The 17,895-nt window shown below is 43.5% G+C and overlaps 1 protein-coding gene across 2 annotated transcripts in view; it reads right to left on the bottom strand.

Annotated features, from left to right (window-relative positions):
* oxct1a (3-oxoacid CoA transferase 1a) overlaps positions 1–17,895 on the bottom strand; it is a 103,519-nt gene that overhangs the window by 31,128 nt on the left and 54,496 nt on the right. For both annotated transcript variants that reach the window (XM_021606527.3, XM_021606528.3), the window contains exons 8-13: positions 13,483–13,590; positions 12,922–13,036; positions 10,859–10,953; positions 10,349–10,397; positions 10,185–10,257; positions 7,575–7,650 (exon numbers count right to left, since the gene is read on the bottom strand). In XM_021606527.3, coding sequence (XP_021462202.1) covers positions 7,575–7,650; positions 10,185–10,257; positions 10,349–10,397; positions 10,859–10,953; positions 12,922–13,036; positions 13,483–13,590 — 516 coding nt within the window. The remainder of the gene's footprint in view (positions 1–7,574; positions 7,651–10,184; positions 10,258–10,348; positions 10,398–10,858; positions 10,954–12,921; positions 13,037–13,482; positions 13,591–17,895) is intronic.

Genomic DNA, 17,895 nt, shown 5'->3' with positions numbered 1-17,895 from the left:
TGAAGAATAGCATCAGAAGTGCACAGCACACACCACCTGTAGTTCCCTGTAGGCTACCTGCTTTAGTATTTGTCAGGAATCAAAGTGAAAGAGTAAAGAGTCAACCAAAAATAATGGAGGAAAACATAACTACCCTTCAGAGTTATGTCTGACACAGCTATAAAGCATCAAATGTATTTCCTGTTGTGAGACAATAGCTCTGTTATGAACGAGGCACATAAAAGATTGAATGTGTTGTCATCTTTTTCATAGTGAGAGCTGGGAGAGGAGGGTTTCCGTTGATCAAAAAGCACAAAAGTGACTGCACTTTAGTCCTCGCCTAACTCTTCTCCTCTCCATCCCCCGCCATCAGATAACGCTCTCCCCATGCATTCTGTACCTACATAATGACAAAAAAACAGCAGCCTTTGAAACTGAAACGCTGTCATCTGACATCTCTCCCCACTGTGCTTTTTGAGCTTTGTATTTTTTAGAGGTATTTTGAATGTTAAAATACTAATGCATATATGCATATGCACCCATTTCAGATTGGTTCTCTCTCACAGCTCTCTCAACAACTGCATGGAACAAACGGAAGATTACTGACTAGAACCTCTTTTGGTGTGTGTGTGTGTGTGTGGTCTACTCTATACAAAGACCCTCTTTCTCTGCACATCCTGATGCTCTTGCTCCTACAGTCAAATATGAAAAACTTGAAAGAGCAAAACATGACAATTGAGACCTACGGTGTAGGTACACACAGAGACACACACACACACACCATGTTTTAGAGGAATAACCTTGAGCTGACTGAGGGAGCAGAAGACAGAAGGCACACACTTGCAGGCAAGAGGCAGCAGGAGGCACACAGAGACACACACACACACACACACAACACTGAGCTTGAAAAAGGGGAGTAACCTTGAGCAGCATGATTGATCACCAGGCAGAGTAGACGAACACACACACACACACACGCGCGCACAGCATGAGTGAGCGTGAGGCGGATGGTAGGAGGCACAGAGGCGTCTGTCAGCACCACAGGGACCCTGGAGGACAAGAAATATCCCAGAATGCCGTCTGTCTGAGCCACAGTGGCCACAGGCTCAGCGTCTCAAAGGCTGACTTCCAGTCAGAATACTCCTGTCCTTACAGATCTCAAATGATGGATTCGTGAAGGGTAATAAGGCATATGGTGTTAACTACTTGTACACAGGGCACCAGTTCAGGTCCTGGAAAGATACGTTGTGTGAAGGCTTTTGTTACTATCCCAGAACCAATAACCTACACCTGATTGTACTACACGAATGAGCAACACCGGTCTTTGCCTTATATTTTGGAGCTGACAGTGCAGGGTGAGCTATATCCAGGCCTCTCAGATCTGAGGGAGTCAGTAAGTGACTAGGAAAGGGTTTCAAAGTGACCTGATTGCCAATTTCTGATCTACATGAAGTGCCCTCGTGTAGGGTCTAGAGGTGGATTTGGAGCGCAGCCTTAGAGATGGATGTCCCTGGGAGTTGACAGAGGGAGCAGGCTAGGAGCAGCCTTGGCGCCACAGGGAGTTAAACAGTACCTTGGGACTGACTCGCAATCAGTAGAGCAGAGCCTGGCTGTAGACACACACGTGCACTACTCCCCCAGCCTCATTCCACACATTAAGGCCCATCAGATGAACACTTACAGAGAGAGAGGGACAACAGATTCATCATAAACTACATACACACAATATTGTCCAACTTCACATTGTTTTTTTTCACTTGGTATCCCAATGTACTATTGATTTCTCAGCTCAGATAGGCAAATGCATGATGCAACATTCAAGCATCTCCCAATCCCAATCTAATAGTCAAGCGAGGAACACACGAGTCTAATCAAAATATGCGCAAAAACATGTCTAGCTACAAACTGAAAAACAATAAGGTTCAGAATGTGATGATCTGTTGTCGCTCTGCATGGGTTGCTGTTCCGCCAGCCTCTGACTGAGCAGGAGATTGACAGTCATCACTTGTAAGAGCATTTGAAAGCCCTGGACCGTAAAATGTTCATCTACATTTCGCTTATTAAAAGCATCCATAATCGACATAATCGCTGCAGAGGCGCGCTGCATTTGCGACTCCTACGTAAATCGTTTCCAATTTCACGCTTTACACCCATCTTTAGATATTGAATAATTTTCAGAATCGCAGCGGGGACATTTAATTCTCCTCTCCTTCCTCTCATAGTTCCACATAATGAAGATTGAAACGAGATGGGGGTGAGGTAGATGGATGTATGTAGCTCCTTTGTGTAACTGTCAGACAGACAGAAAGACAGACGAATGAACGGTCACTGCCCTTACAGAAGAAGCTCATCCAGTGCCTTGTGTGTCCTCAGAATTAAGACATTAGTTGAATAACACAGTGAATCAAGTAGGCCGCCAGCTAATTATCAATTACCAAAGACAAAAAGGGCTAATGGAAAGCTAAGAGATCAATGGGCTTCATAAGCAGCTCTATGGTGATAAACATCTCGTTTCCCAAGGCAAAAACCCTGTGCTACCCAGGAGCACGAGTACAGGTCATCACAAGGCTGCTTCTGACTGTTTTATGACAGATGCCGGGAGCTGACACTGTCGTAGTCCATGTTGGGTCAAATGGCATCAGGAGGGCTAGCTCTGAACATCTGAAAATGTATTTTAAAAGAACTGATTTTAGCATTAAAAGACTACAAAAAAACTGCCAATCATTTCAGGTCCAGTACCATCGTTGGGCAGCGAGTGTGAAAGATTCAGCAGGCTGCTGGTATTACACATCTGGCTAAAAGATTACTGTAGCTCTGCTGGAGTCACTTTTATAGCTAACTTTGACACCTTCTGGAAACAGAAGATACTCTACAGGAATGAGTCCATCCAAATCATCTTGACTCTTGGACTCTGTCCACGCATTTCAAGTCTACGTTGAAACAATGACTTATCAATGACCCAACACCAGCTCAGTTGATACCTACCATTGTGACAATGAGTTGTCATAATGCTGCATCAAATGTACATAATCCTAGGGGCGTTGGCAAACACAATGTAAGTAACTTAATTTATTGCCCTGAATACCTGTTGATCCTACAGCTATTGTATGCAGTAATCAGTTAGCACTGAGGCGGTGTGTCCTAGTAGGAAGACCCCTTTGTACAGCTCACCCTGCACTGTCAGCTCCAATATAAATAACACAAGCAAGTCTAGCATTAAAAACAATCAAGAAACCCAGAAAAGTGCTAAAAATATCCCATATTAATATTTCCAGCCTGAGAAGCAAGGTCCATGAAGTCAATAACTTGCTTGTAACAGATGACATTCATATTCTGTCAAATCTCCTTGGATTGATGAGGTATTGAAAAATGGTATGGTTGAGCGGGACTAGGCAAAAGGTATGGCAAATAAGTCTGGCAGCCCAACTGATTGGCAAACGTATTGCAAATTAAGAAACCATGTGAGTAAATAAATAAAAATAAACTATACTATGAAACAAAGATAAATGATATAAAGATATGACATAAAATGATGTAAAATTCCGTAAAGTCAGTGTGAAAGAGGTGAAAAAATTAATGTTGTCAATCAACAATGACAAGCCACCGGGGTCTGACAATATGGATGGAAAAACGGAAAATGACTGAGGATAATAGAGGATGATATTGACACATCTTCAATTTAAGCCTGCTAGAAAGTGTGTTCCCTTAGGCCTGGAGGGAAGCTAAAGTCAATTCAATACCCAAGAATAGTAAAGCCCCCTTTACTGGCTCAAATAGCCTGTTACCAACCCTTAGTAAACTTCTGGAAAAAATGGTGTTTTACCAGACACAATGTTATTTCACAATAAACAAATTGACAACATACTTTCAGCACGCTTATAGGGAAGGACACTCAACAAGCACAGTACTTACACAAGTGACTGATGATTGGCTGAGAGAGATGTATGATAAAATGATTGTTGGGGCTGTCTTGCTAAACTTCAGTGCAGCTTTTGACATTATCGATCATAGTCTGCTGCTGGAAAAACGTATATGTTATGGCTTTACACCCCCTGGAATAATGTGGATAAAGAGTTACCTGTCTAACAGAACACAGAGGATGTTCTTTAATGGAAGCCTTTCAAACATAATCCCGGTAGAATCAGGAATTACCCAGGGTAGCTGTTAAGGCCTTTTGCTTTTTTCAAATTTTTACTAATGACATGCCACTGGCTTATGTAAGGCCAGTGTGTCTATGTATGCGGATGACTCAACACTATACACATCAGCTACTACAGCAACTGAAATTACTGCTACACTTAACAAAGAGCTGCAGTTTTAGAATGGGTAGCAAGGAATAAGCTAGTCCTAAATATTTCCAAAACTAAAAGCATTGTATTTGGGACAAATCATTCACTAAACCCTAAACCCCAACTACGTCTCGTAATGAATAATGTGGAAATTGAGCAATTTGAGGTGACTAAACTGCTTGGAGTAACCCTGGATTGTAAACTGTCATGGTCAAAACATATTGATACAACAGTAGCTAAGAAGGGGAGAAGTCTGTCCATAATAAAGCGCTGCTCTGCCTTCTTAACAACACTATCAACAAGGCAGGTCCTACAGACCCTAGTTTTGTCACACCTAGACTACTGTTCAGTAGTGTGGTCAGGTACCACAAAGAGGGACTTGGGAAAATTGCAGTTGGCTCAGAACAGGGCAGCACGGCTGGCCCTTAAAGTACACGGAGAGCTAATATTAATGACATGCATTTCAATCTCTCATGGCTCAAAGTGGAAGAGAGATTGACTTCATCATTACTTTACGTTTTTGTAAGAGGTGTTGACAAGCTGAATGTACCGAGCTGTCTGTTTAAAATACCAGCACACAGCTCGGACACTCATGCATACACCACAAGACTTGCCACCAGAGGTCTCTTCACAGTCCCCAAGTCCAGAACAGACTATGAGAGGCACACAGTACTACATAGAGACATGACTACATGGAACTCTATTCCACATCAGGTATCTGATGCAAGCAGTAAAATCAGATTTAAAAAGCTGGGAAAATACACCTTATGGAACAACGGGGATTGTGAAGAGGCCCACACAAAAAGCTCCAGACACATGCATACGCACACATTGTGATATTGTTGTATGGTAGTAGTGAACATTTTGTGTTGTGGATATGTGGTGGTGTAAAGATGTTATATGATCTACTGTTTTATCTTTAGCTCATTCAGTACAAACATAGTTCACTGTTTTATATTTTGTTTCACTGTAGACGTTGGATTTTCACATACACCTTAGACAAATACATTTAAACTCAGTTTTTCACAATTCCTGACATTTAATCCTAGTGAAAATTCCCTGTCTTAGGTCAGTTAGGGTCACCACCTTATTTTAAGAATGTGAAATGTCAGAATAATAGTAGAAAGAATGATTTTCATCATCTTTTATTTCTTTCATCACATTCCCAGTGGGTCAGAAGTTTACATACACTCAATTAGTATTTGGTAGCATTGCCTTTAAATTGGTTAATTTGGGTCAAACGTTTTAGGTAGCCTTCCACAAGCTTCCCACAATAAATTGGGTGAATTTTGGCCCATTCCTCATGACAGAGCTGGTGTAACTGAGTCATGTTTGTAGGCCTCTTTGCTCGCACATGCTTTTTCAGTTCTGTCCACAAATGTTCTTTAGGATTGAGGTCAGGGCTTTGTGATGGCCACTCCAATACCTTGACTTTGTTGTACTTAAGCCATTTGCCACAACTTTAGAATAATGCTTGGGGTCATTGTCCATTTGGAAGACCCATTTGCAACCAAGCTTTAACTTCCTGACTTATGTCTTGAGATGTTGCTTCAATATATGCACGTAATTTTCCTCCCTCATGATGCCATCTATTTTGTGAAGTGCACCAGTCCCTCCTGCAGCAAAACACCCCCACAACATGATGCTGCCACCCCCCGTGCTTCCCGGTTGGGATGGTGTTCTTCGGCTTGCAAGCCTCCCCCTTTTTCCTCCAAACATAACGATGGTCATTATGGCCAAACAGTTCTATTTTTGTTTCATCAGACCAGAGGACATTTCTCCAAAAGGTACGATCTTTGTCCCCATGTGCAATTGCAAACCGTAGTCTGGCTTTTTTTATGGCGGTTTTGGAGCAGTGGCTTCTTCCTTGCTGAGCGGCCTTTCAGGTTATGTCAATATAGGACTTGTTTTACTGTGGATATAGATACTTTTGTACCTGTTTCCTCCAGCATCTTCACAAGGTCCTTTGCTGTTGTTCTGGGATTGATTTGCACTTTTCGCAACAAAGTACGTTCATCTCTATGAGACAGAACGTGTCTCCTTCCTGAGCGGTATGACGGCTGCGTGGTCCCATGGTGTTTATACTTCCGTACTATTGTTTGTACAGATGAACGTGGTACCTTCAGGCGTTCGCAAATTGCTCCCAAGGATGAACCAGACTTGTGGGCGTCTACAATTGTTTTTCTGAGGTCTTGGCTGATTTCTTTTGATTTTCCCATGATGTTAAGCAAGGAGCCACTGAGTTTGAATGTAGGCCTTGAAATAGATGTATTTTTTTTATTTCACCTTTATTTAACCAGGTAGGCCAGTTGAGAACAAGTTCTCATTTACAACTGCGACCTGGCCAAGATAATCCACAGGTACACCTCCAATTTACTCAAATGATGTCAATAAGCCAAATAACAAATAAATATACAATATACAATATACAAATAAATACTAGACGTACAGTATTTGCGTTGAGCGTAATACAAATAAATACTAGACGTACAGTATTTGCGTTGAGCGTAATACAAATAAATACTAGACGTACAGTATTTGCGTTGAGCGTAATACAAATAAATACTAGATGTACAGTATTTGCGTTGAGCATGTTCCTGCTGTCAGCCTCTCCAGCTTTCAGTAGCTCTGTGGGTGGTGTTGCTAGGCTGCCCTGTATTAGGAGCAGTGATTCTAGTGGCTAACCTCCATTAAGCCTCTGTAGTCTCTGCCCTCACGCCGCTGCTTGATCTGGTTGGCTGAGGGGCTGGAAGTGGCTACAGCCTCAGGTAATAACTGACCTACCACACATTCACTCCATTACCGCTCCCCATAGGTCAGAAATTATAATACAGGTCATAATGGCAGACCAATGAGCAGGGGCAGAGCCAGAGGCACGCTGGTTTGGTAAACTGTACATGTTTGTCTACAACGTAACGACACACAGAGGGGTGCAGTGGAGAGAGGGAGTGTGCAGTCCATGTCAGAAAGACAAAAAAAACGAAAATGCAGTGAAGAAATACAATCTTTTGTTGTGTTGTGTTAGTCAAGTCTCTCCCTGTGCTGTAGCTCTGTGCAGCAATAGAAGATGAACCATGACCGTGTACCACACAGTAAAGTATGCCAGCTTCTTCTTAAGTGGGGTGGATATGCCTCTGGAGCCACATTCAGGGTAGTAAACAACCATAAGTTCAATAATAATAATAATAATTGACAAGGATAGAGAATAACCATTTGTAGACAGGATAACAGAGAGAGGCAGGGGGGCCCATCCTGCTAAAGCCATGCTAGGGGAAACACTGATTGTAACTATGGTGATGTTCTTACCGGGATCATCCAGTTGGCCAGGTCTCCCATCTTAGAAACCTGCATGGCTCCCAGCATCGTCAAGTTGATGTGACCACTGCAGAGTAGACAAACAATCACCGTATCAATCAATCTATACATCAATTAACTAACCCAATCAGTCCATCAATCACCAACAAGGTAAACGTGGCAAATAGAGACAGAAGGAGGGTTTGATACCTCGTCGAAGGCATAAGAAACATCAACTGTGTTCTGAGTTATAGAGAGAATGATGTTGGGTTGTTCCACATGATTAAACATGTGCTATTAAACTATGAAGACATTCTAATTAACTCTGTGTGGGAGGGTGAGGAGGAGGATGGTTTCAATTTGTAACTCTGGTAATAGGACAGCTGGTGTAATCAGACAGGTGGCAGCCAATTAGAATAGCCATGTTCCCTCGCCTTCACCTCACCTCTGAGACAAGACAAGGATACATTGTGCCACAGGGAGAGAGAGACCTGAGCTACACACACAACGACAGGCCAATGTCATGCGTTTCAGAAATCTCTGCCGAAACCCACCCAAAACTGTTTACGTCACCTTCACCGGATCAACTTTTGACACCAGTGGCACCATGCTCAGATCTAAGAGGGACAGTGCGTATGCGTCTCTCTCTCTCTGTTTGTGTGTGTGCGTTAGTGAGTCAGTGGGAGGGAAGGGCACACACAGCCAGATACCCTGTAAAATCAGAGCATAGACACTGCAGTGATATGACTCACTATAACCAGCATGTGTGTGTCTGTGTGTGTGTATGAGCCATGTCTTTGTGCGGTCTCTGGCACATTGGCCATTAGCCCTCTGTATTTATGAGTCTTATTGGATTTCCACGGGTGGACAAACAGATCTACTTCTATAGGGTGGGTGGGCCGAGTCTCAGCTGATCCAGAAATCAATATCAACCCGGGAATTATCGCCATCGCTTTTGCCGAGGTGCATGGTCAACAATAGCTAACAGCTAATATACAAGGCTTACAAATCAGGGCTTGGCCATGGTGGTTAAGCAGCATTTCATGGTTTCATGGCAGTTTTGTTGAGCTCAGCCGACATCTATTTATCTAATATACACTATATGACCAAAGGTATGTGGACACCTGCTCGTCGAACATCTCATTCCAAAATCATGGGCATTAATATGGAGTTGGTCCCCCTTTGCTGCTAGAACAGCCTCCACTCATCTGGCAAGGCCTTCCACTAGATGTTGGAACATTGCTGTGGGGACTTGCTTCCATTCAGCCATTCAGAGCATTAGTGAGGTTGGGCACTGATGTTGGGCGATTAGGCCTGGCTCGCAGTCAGCTTTCCAATTCATCCCAAAGGTGTTTGATGGGGTTAAGGTCAGGGATCTGTGCAGGCCAGTCAAGTTCTTCCACACCGATCTCGACAAACCATTTCTGTATGGATCTCACTTCGTGCACGGGGGCGTTGTCATGCTGAAACAGGAAAGGGCCTTCTTATCTAGAATGGCATTGTATTAAGACTTCCCTTCACTGGAACAAGGGGCCTAGCTCGAACCACAAAAAACAGTCCCGGACCATTATTTCTCCTCCACCAAACTTTACAATTGGCACTATGCATTGGGGCAGGTAACATTCTCCCGCCAAACCCAGATTTGTCTGTTGGAATGGAAGATGGTGAAGCGTGATTCATTACTCCAGAGAACACATTTCCACTCCTCCACTCCAGCCAACGCTTGGCATTGCGCATGATGATCTTAGGCTTGTGTGTGGCTGCTCAGCCATCAGAAACCCCTTTCATGAAGCTCCCGACGTCAGCTCCAACTGTTCGTTGCTGACGTTGCTTCCAAAGGCAGGTTGGAACTCGGTAGTGAGTGTTGCTACCGAAGAAAGATGTTTACGCACTACACGCTTCAGCACGCGGTCCCGTTCTGTGAGCTTGTGTGGCCTACCACTTTGCGGCTGAGCCGTTGTTGCTCCTAGACATTTCTACTTCACAATAACAGCACTTACAGTTGACCGGGGCAACTCTAGCAGGGCATACATTTGTAAAGGTGGCATCCTATGACGGTGCCAGCGTTTGTCTATGGAGATTGCATGGCTGTGTGGTCAATTTTATATACCTGTCAACAATGGGTGTGGCTGAAATAGCCAAATCCACTAATTTGAAGGCGTGTCCACCTACTTTTGGCCATGTTGTGTATATCATCCCAAGGTCTCGACAAAAAACAGGATGTTTTTGAAGCTGCACTGTCCAAGCTAATCCTAGTGTCTTTCTCAGTGTCAATATCCTGATCAGTGAGTCTCCGATTCCATATTCAATAGGACTTCATGTGTCTCACAAAGGGTCATTATGCTTCATGGCATCCACATCTTGTCAATAATGGTCAGACAACCACTACTTTTAGAGACAACCCCAACATGCGCCCGCTCACCCACCCACCCACACAACACAAACTTCCTGCCCCCTCATCCCTACACTTTCCCTCTCCTGATCACCCTTAGCCTAAACAGTTACCCGATCATTCAGCCCTAACCTAGCCCCCTAGAGTTTGACTACAACGCACAAACAAAAACACAGAGCCCTCTGTCTCGATGACTTCAAACAGCAATAAATCAGTTATACTGCCATTACCCTCTGATCATGGCAAACGATTCGTCACTGGAGAAGTAGGAAGCTCCTGGAAGCACAGTCACCGTTTCTTTACCTGCACAAACACAGGGGGAAATGTCAACATCTCTCATAAACGAGATAGTTTGTTTCGGTTCGTGTGTGTGTGTGAGGCAAAAATCACTTACCAGCGTTAATGAGGTCAGCATCCACTTCGTCTTCTGTGGGGTAGGGGCCCTACACAGAACACACACATTCATCACACAATGACACACATCCGGTCTCTAAGCACCATAACCACACACACATATTTTCTCTCCCTTCAACAAAGGAACAGTCCTTGTTTCTTTACAGCACTATAAAAGGAGGAGGAGGAAGAGAGCTTCTGACATCATATCTCTTTACCTGACATTCATAATTGGGGAAACATTCTCACAAATGAGGCCTTGGCATATTTCTGCGGAAATTTCTCTGACAACAGAATTGATGTGAAAGGCTTGGTGGAGCTACAGTCTTTGTTAACACAGCCCACAGCTGTGTGTACAAATAATGGATGGAGGAAAAAGAAGGCAGATGGTCGCAATCACCACAATGTTGGGTTAAGAATCCGGCACGTTTCAGAACGTCAGTCCCAACACCTGTTGTCAAACCATGTTAGTATGGTTTTACAGTGAGGGGGGTTTATATGAGCGTTTTACCAATCCCAGGATGCCGTTCTCGCTTTGCAGGTGGACAGTTATGTCAGGTTGGATGAAGTTGCTGGCCAGCATGGGGATGCCAATGCCCAGGTTAGCTGACAGGGGTTAACGTTAAAGAACACACACTGAATAAATGAAAGACATACTAGTACCCTGATCTCATCTGATTCTGCACTACCGATGCCAAAAACTGATGGGATAGGTTTGTCAAGGATAATGAACTTTCCCAATTTCAAATCAAATTGTATTGGTCACATACACATATTTAGCAGATGTTATTGCGGGTGTAGCGAAATGCTTGTGTTCCTAGCTCCAACAGTTGAGTAGTGTTTAACAATTCACACAAATCTAAAAGATAAAGAATGGAATTAAGAAATATATAAATATTAGGATGAGCAATGTAGGAGTGGCATTGACTAAAATACAGTAGAATACATATGAAATGAGTAAAGCAGCATTTAAACACTATTAAAGTGACTAGTGTTCCATTATTAAAATGATCAGTGATTCCATGTCTATGCACAGTTGAAGTCGGAAGTTTACATACACTTAGGTTGGAGTCATTAAAACTTGTTTTTCAACCACTCCACAAATTTCTTGTTAAAACTATAGTTTGGCAAGTCGGTTAGGACATCTACTTTGTGCATGACACAAGTCATTTTCCCAACAATTGTTTACAGAGATTATTTCACTTATAATTCACTGTATCACAATTCCAGTGGGTCAGAAGTTTACATACACTAAGTTGACTGTGCCTTTAAACAGCTTGGAAATTCCAGAAAATGATGTCATGGCTTTAGAAGCTTCTGATAGGCTTAATTGACATACTTTGAGTCAATTGGAGGTGTACCTGTGGATGTATTTCAAGGCCTACATTCAAACTCAGTGCCTCTTTGCTTGATATCAAGGGAAAATCTAAAGAAATCTGCCAAGACTTCAGAAAAAAATTGTAGACATCCACACATCTGGTTCATCATTGGGAGCAATTTCCAAACGCCTGAAGGTACCACGATCATCTGTACAAACAATAGTACGCAAGTATAAACACCATGGGACCACGCAGCCGTCAAACCGCTCAGGAAGGAGACACATTCTGTCTCCTAGAGATGAACATACTTTGGTGCGGTAAGTACAAATCAATCCCAAAACAACAGCAAAGGACCTTGTGAAGATGCTGGAGGAAACAGGTACAAAAGTATCTATATCCACAGTAAAACGAGTCCTATATCTTCAAAACCTGAAAGGCCGCTCAGCAAGGAAGAAGCCACTGCTCCAAAACCGCCATAAAAAAAGCCAGACTACGGTTTGCAATTGCACATGGGGAAAAAGATCATACTTTTTGGAGAAATGTCCTCTGGTCTGATGAAACAAAAATAGAACTGTTTGGCCATAATGACCATCGTTATGTTTGGAGGGAAAATGGGGGAGGCTTGCAAGCCGAAAAACACCATCCCAACTATGAAGCACGGGGGTGGCAGCATCATGTTGTGGGGGTGCTTTGCTGCGGGAGGGACTGGTGCACTTCACAAAATAGATGGCATCAAGCCCTGACCTCAATCCTATAGAAAATTTGTGGGCAGAACTGAAAAATCATGTGCGAGCAAAGAGGCCTTACAAACCTGACTCAGTTATACAGCTCTGTCAGGAGGAATGGGTCAAAATTCACCCAACTTATAGTGGGAAGCTTGTGGAAGGCTACCCAAAACGTTTGACCCAAGTTAAACAATTTAAAGGCAATACACTCAATTAGTATTTGGTAGCATGTAAACTCCTGACACACTGGGAATGTGATGAAAAAAATAAAAGCTGAAGAAAATCATTCTGTCTACTAATATTCTGACATTTCACATTCTTAAAATAAAGTGGTGATCCTAACTGACCTAAGATAGGGAATTTTTACTAGGATTAAATGTCAGTAATTTGTCAGTAACTTCCGACTTCAACTGTACATTGAGCAGCACCAATATAGTAGTACATTTAAACACTTTTACTATTAATCCACCTTTTGGTGAGAGGTCAATGATGATTTGTTCAGTCAACTCCCATTTCATGTTCAAGGATACCATACATCCCATCCTCAAACTCCAGAGCTGCCCGGCGAATGATCCTCTCTCGTACGATGTCAGAGTCCTTCTTTGGTTTTGGCTTCTCTGCTTGGGCCTTCTGCACTGTACGCCTCTGAAGAGTGGAGAGAGAGACAATTCAGTCATTTCGGCTTAGTACCAATTGATTACCCACACTTCCATATTGGACTATGAAAGGTTTAGGAGTGATGAATTATAGATCACTGTGGGTGGAAACAAATTTTCCCCCAAATTCCCAGGTTTTCCAGAAATCCTGGTTGGAGGTTTTCAGATTTCCTGCTTATTCCCTCCTAGTTTCGGGAATCTTCCAACAGAGATTTCTGGAAAACCTGGGAATTTTGGGAAAGTTACTGGAACTTTTGCAACTCTTTTTAAACAGTAATACTGCCACTCATTTGATTCCTCATGGTACTAGAACAGGGTAGAGGACTTGATTGCACATCAACTTAGTCCAAAAGATAACAGGAAGTCTGTAATTCATAGAAAATAATGAGAATTTTGCAACCCCGTATGAATCCACTGAGATGTCTGGAGGCCCACCTCTATCCTCTTCTCGTAGCTGCCTCCCTTGATGATCCTGTGGATGTAGATGCTAGGGATGTGGATGTCCTCTTCAGCAAACGTCCCCACATCCACCACCTCCTCTACCTACACACAGATAGAGTTGGATGAAGCATTTTATATAACCTTTATTTAACCAGGTAGGCTAGTTGAGACCAAGTTCTCATTTACAACTGCGACATGGCCAAGATGAAGCAAAGCAGTGTGATCAAGCATGAATCAACAGAGTGTCGTTGGTCACTCCAAACACTGATCCTAGGGGGTTAACTAAAGCCACACTCCTCGATCTCTGTTTCCAACCGCTGTGATGGATTCACATTTGTAAAATACAACGTTCAATGTTTTCATTCTGGTCTTTGTTTACGGCTGATAGAGGGTGGAAACAGTTTTAGAGAAGTGTGTTTTTAAACCTCTCTTTTTCTATCTGCTAACAGGGAGCAGGAACCACACTGTATTCATTTCTCCAGCTTTGACAACCACCAAGCCTGGAGTAAGCTGCTTTCATGCGACAGCTTGGCAGTGGGGCCTTTAGAGGTCGAGCCCAGGGGAAAGGGCCTGATCCTGGGATCAGAGGTGATGGAAGGTGGGTGCAGGTTCTGTCCATCACAAGAAGAAACCCGGTGTTACATTACAAGCTCTGTCCCAATGTTATTAGATTTAGAAGGACTTGGAATGGTCCAAGTATGGCCTGAAGAAGGGGTGTTGGCAAGGGTTTCAAGAAGCTTCACAATCATCATCTCAATTGCCTTCATCGCTATCATGATCATGATCATCAGTAATCCATTAGTGTCAACCATAAGGGAATTACACAATGTGGAGGTGAAGACACCATTACTGACTGTGTCACTTAGCAAGGAATCTAAACCCCAATCATACCAGCCACATAACAGAAGCTATGACGACTAGCAAAGATGATAGCTAACGTTCATTAAAAAGCTTTAAAATGAACCAGTCTCAGTTGGCTGGTTACTAAGCAACATTTTCAGAAAGCTTCCTGCTAAATGAATTACTTCCAGAGTGTGTCCTGGGTTCTGCCTGAGATATGTTCCCCGTGTTATTTAATGAGACATTCATTGTAATAGGTATTGATCCCAGGAAGAAAGAGGTCAACGTGACTCGGTAAAAAAGGGCAGAAGGTAAACACTATCTTCCTTTATAGAACCCGGTGACTAGAGATATTTTGGACGGCACACTTCTATTTACCAGAAGTACGTTCAGCAAGGGAAATGGCTAGTTTGTGAACGTTAACACAAGCTGACACATTCCGCTTGTTTTGTGTTAAATCGCAAACGTTAGCTAGCTGTCGTAGAAGGTTGTGTGCTGCAAAAGTAAGTGTCTGTTTTGGGTCTAAACCCCTTTGCAAGAATATCAACGTCTTTGGAGTGAGCCCATTGTTTTCCGACCCCTTCATCCCATCGTCGTGTGCTGTTTGTTATGGTACCCCAGTAGCCTATGAAGAGCAGCATGAGATAACAACAACACTTTCTGCTGAAGTAGACCCTCGCTAAGCTTTAGAGATACAGAGAGAGGGGGTGAGAGAGTGAGAGGAAGAGAGAGTGAGAGGAAGAGAGAGTGAGAGGAAGAGAGAGTGAGAGGAAGAGAGAGTAAGAGGAAGAGAGAGTGAGAGGAAGAGCGAGAGAGAGAGAGAGAGGGGGAGGGAGAGGGGGAAGAGACAGAGAGAGAGGGGGGAGAGAGAGACGGGGGGAGACAGAGAGCGAGAGAGAGAGAGAGAGAGCAGGGGAAGAAAGGAGACAGAAAATGCTAGAGAGAGGAAGAGGGGCTCAGGGACTCTTTCAGGAGCAATAATCTTATAATACGATGCTGAAATCATCCCTCTTCATAAAGACTCAGAGGGGAGACACTTCAGAGAGGGAGAGGTAGGCCAAATCGACTTGCAGAAACGAGGAAAAAAAGAGATCTCTACAGAAAGGGGGACAACATAAATTGCAGCCCTCTACTTTCCCCCTACATTCTCCACTCCAATGTAACAGAGGATATTATATATTTATTGCATTCACACATGGGGGCAGCAGGTAGCCTAGTGGTTAGAGCGTTGGGCCAGTAACCGAAAGGTTGCTGGCTCGAATCCCCGAGCTGACAAGGTAAAAATCTGTCGTTCTGCCCCTGAACAAGGGCAGTCAACCCACTGTTCCCAGGTAGGCCGTCATTGTAAATAAGAATTTGTTCCTAACTGACTTCCCTAGTTAAATTTTTTTTTTTTAAAGGGAGACGACAGGTGGGCATTTACAGACACATATAATTGAGTCCTTCCTTATCTCAGCTTCCTCTCCCTCCACACTCTACAATGACTGACTGAGACAAGCCAATGAGTAAAAGCCAAAAGGATTCCATCTAAGCGTTGTCATGGCTACAGGGGCTTTGGTGGTTAGCCGGGCGGTTCAGGGCAGTAAAGTGATTGAGGCGAGTTCTCTCTCTGGGTTAAATCTCTGATAGTGCGAAAGAGGAGCCAAGGGCGGGGATGAGAGACTGGACACTTTGCTAGGGGCTGATGCAGCATCTGACACAAGCAGATGCACACACACGGAATGCAAGCACAGACACACACACACCAAAGTTTCCCTTAGCAGGTAATTGCAGGCTTTTGGACGATAAAATGAATTAGAAGCCGATAAAATTGCAAGTGGGCAAATTGTCTGGGGTAATTCTACATTTGTTGTAAGCCCAGCTAGTATGGACACTGACAGTTGTGAATCTGATGCATCCGAAGAGCTACTGCCCCCTTACCCGGGAAAGCACCGAACAGACAGGGACGTTGAACCATCGAAAAGATGCGCAAATATGATGAGAACTACATTGATTTGGGGTTCACTTATATTGGGAGTAGTGCCTTTCCTCAGCCACAGTGTGTTATATGTACAAAAGTACTATCTCACAACTCGATGAAAACGTCACTCCTGGGCAGACATTTAGAAACAAAACATGACAATTTGAAAAATAAGCCACGGGAGTTTTTTGAGCGAGAATAAAGACGACTTTCGAGTAGTAAGACAAGTATAAAAGCAACAGATAACATTAATAAGAAGGGGCTAGAAGCGTCTTATATGGTGAGCTACCGAGTGGCTAGGACAGGCAAGCCCCATACTATTGTGGAGGGCTTAATACTTCCTGCTGCGGCGGATATGGCTGGGACAATGCTGGGGGAAAAGGCCCCAAAAAACTATACAGACAATGACCTCATCAAACAACGCTGTTTCACAACGCATCAGTGACATGGCAGGAGATGTTTTGAAGCAATTACTGCTTCGCATACAAGCCAGTGAATTCTATGCGTTACAGCTGGAGGAGTCAACAGACGTGGCGGGCCTGGCACAGCTCCTGGTATATGTCCGATACGTTTTTGGGGGATCAATTAAGGAAGACATCCTCTTCTGCAAACCACTGGAAACCAGGACAACAGGAGAGGATATTTTTAAAGTTCTGGGCAGCTTCGTGACATCAAATGGACTTTGTTGGTCAAGATGTGTTGGTATCTGTACTGATGGCGCAAAAGCCATGTCAGGAAGACATAGTGGAGTAGTAACGCGAGTGCAAGCAGTTGCTCCCGACGTCACTTGGGTACACTGCAGCATCCACCGAGAGGCTCTTGCTGCCAAGGGAATGCATGACAGCTTGAAATATGTTTTGGACACCACAGTGAAAATGGTTAACTTTGTTAAAGGAAGGCTCCTGAACTCCCGTGTATTTTCTGAACTATGCAATGATATGGGCAGCAACCATGTAACGCTTTTACAACATACAGAAGTGCGCTGGTTGTCAAGGGGCAAAGTATTGATGCGTGCGTAAAGTTTTCTTTACTGACCATAATTTTCACTTGTCTGACCGCTTGCATGATAAAGAGTTTCTCACACGACTGGCCTATCAGGGTGATGTTTTTTCTCGCCTGAATGTCTGAACCCAGGATTACAGGGTCTCTCCGCAACTATATTCAATGTGCGGGACAGAATTGAGGCTATGATTACGAAATTGGAGCTCTTCTCTGTCTACATTAACAAGGACAACACAGGTCTTTCCATCATTGTATGATTTTGTGTGTGCAAATGAACTCAATGTCAAATGTGATATAGCGAAGCACCTGAGTGAGTCGGGTGCGCAATTACGCAGGTACTTTCCCAAAACGGATGACACAAACAACTGGATTCGTTATCCCTTTCATGCCCTGCCTCCAGTCCACTTACCAATATCTGAACAGGAGAGCCTCATTGAAATTGCAACAAGCGATTCTGTGAAAATATAATTTAATCAAACACGTACCTTGCAACCACGTACCTATGTGAGAGTGGATTATCAGCCCTCACTAGCATGAAAACTAAATACAGGCACAGACTGTGTGTGGAAAATTATTTAAGACTGAGACTCTCTCCAATACAACCC

Source organism: Oncorhynchus mykiss, chromosome 6, assembly GCF_057628025.1.
Source record: "Oncorhynchus mykiss isolate SJ-2025 chromosome 6, ASM5762802v1, whole genome shotgun sequence".
Classification (NCBI taxonomy): Eukaryota; Metazoa; Chordata; class Actinopteri; order Salmoniformes; family Salmonidae; genus Oncorhynchus; species Oncorhynchus mykiss.
The sequence above is the reverse complement of the archived record's forward strand: the minus strand, read 5'-3'. Positions and strand labels throughout refer to the sequence as shown.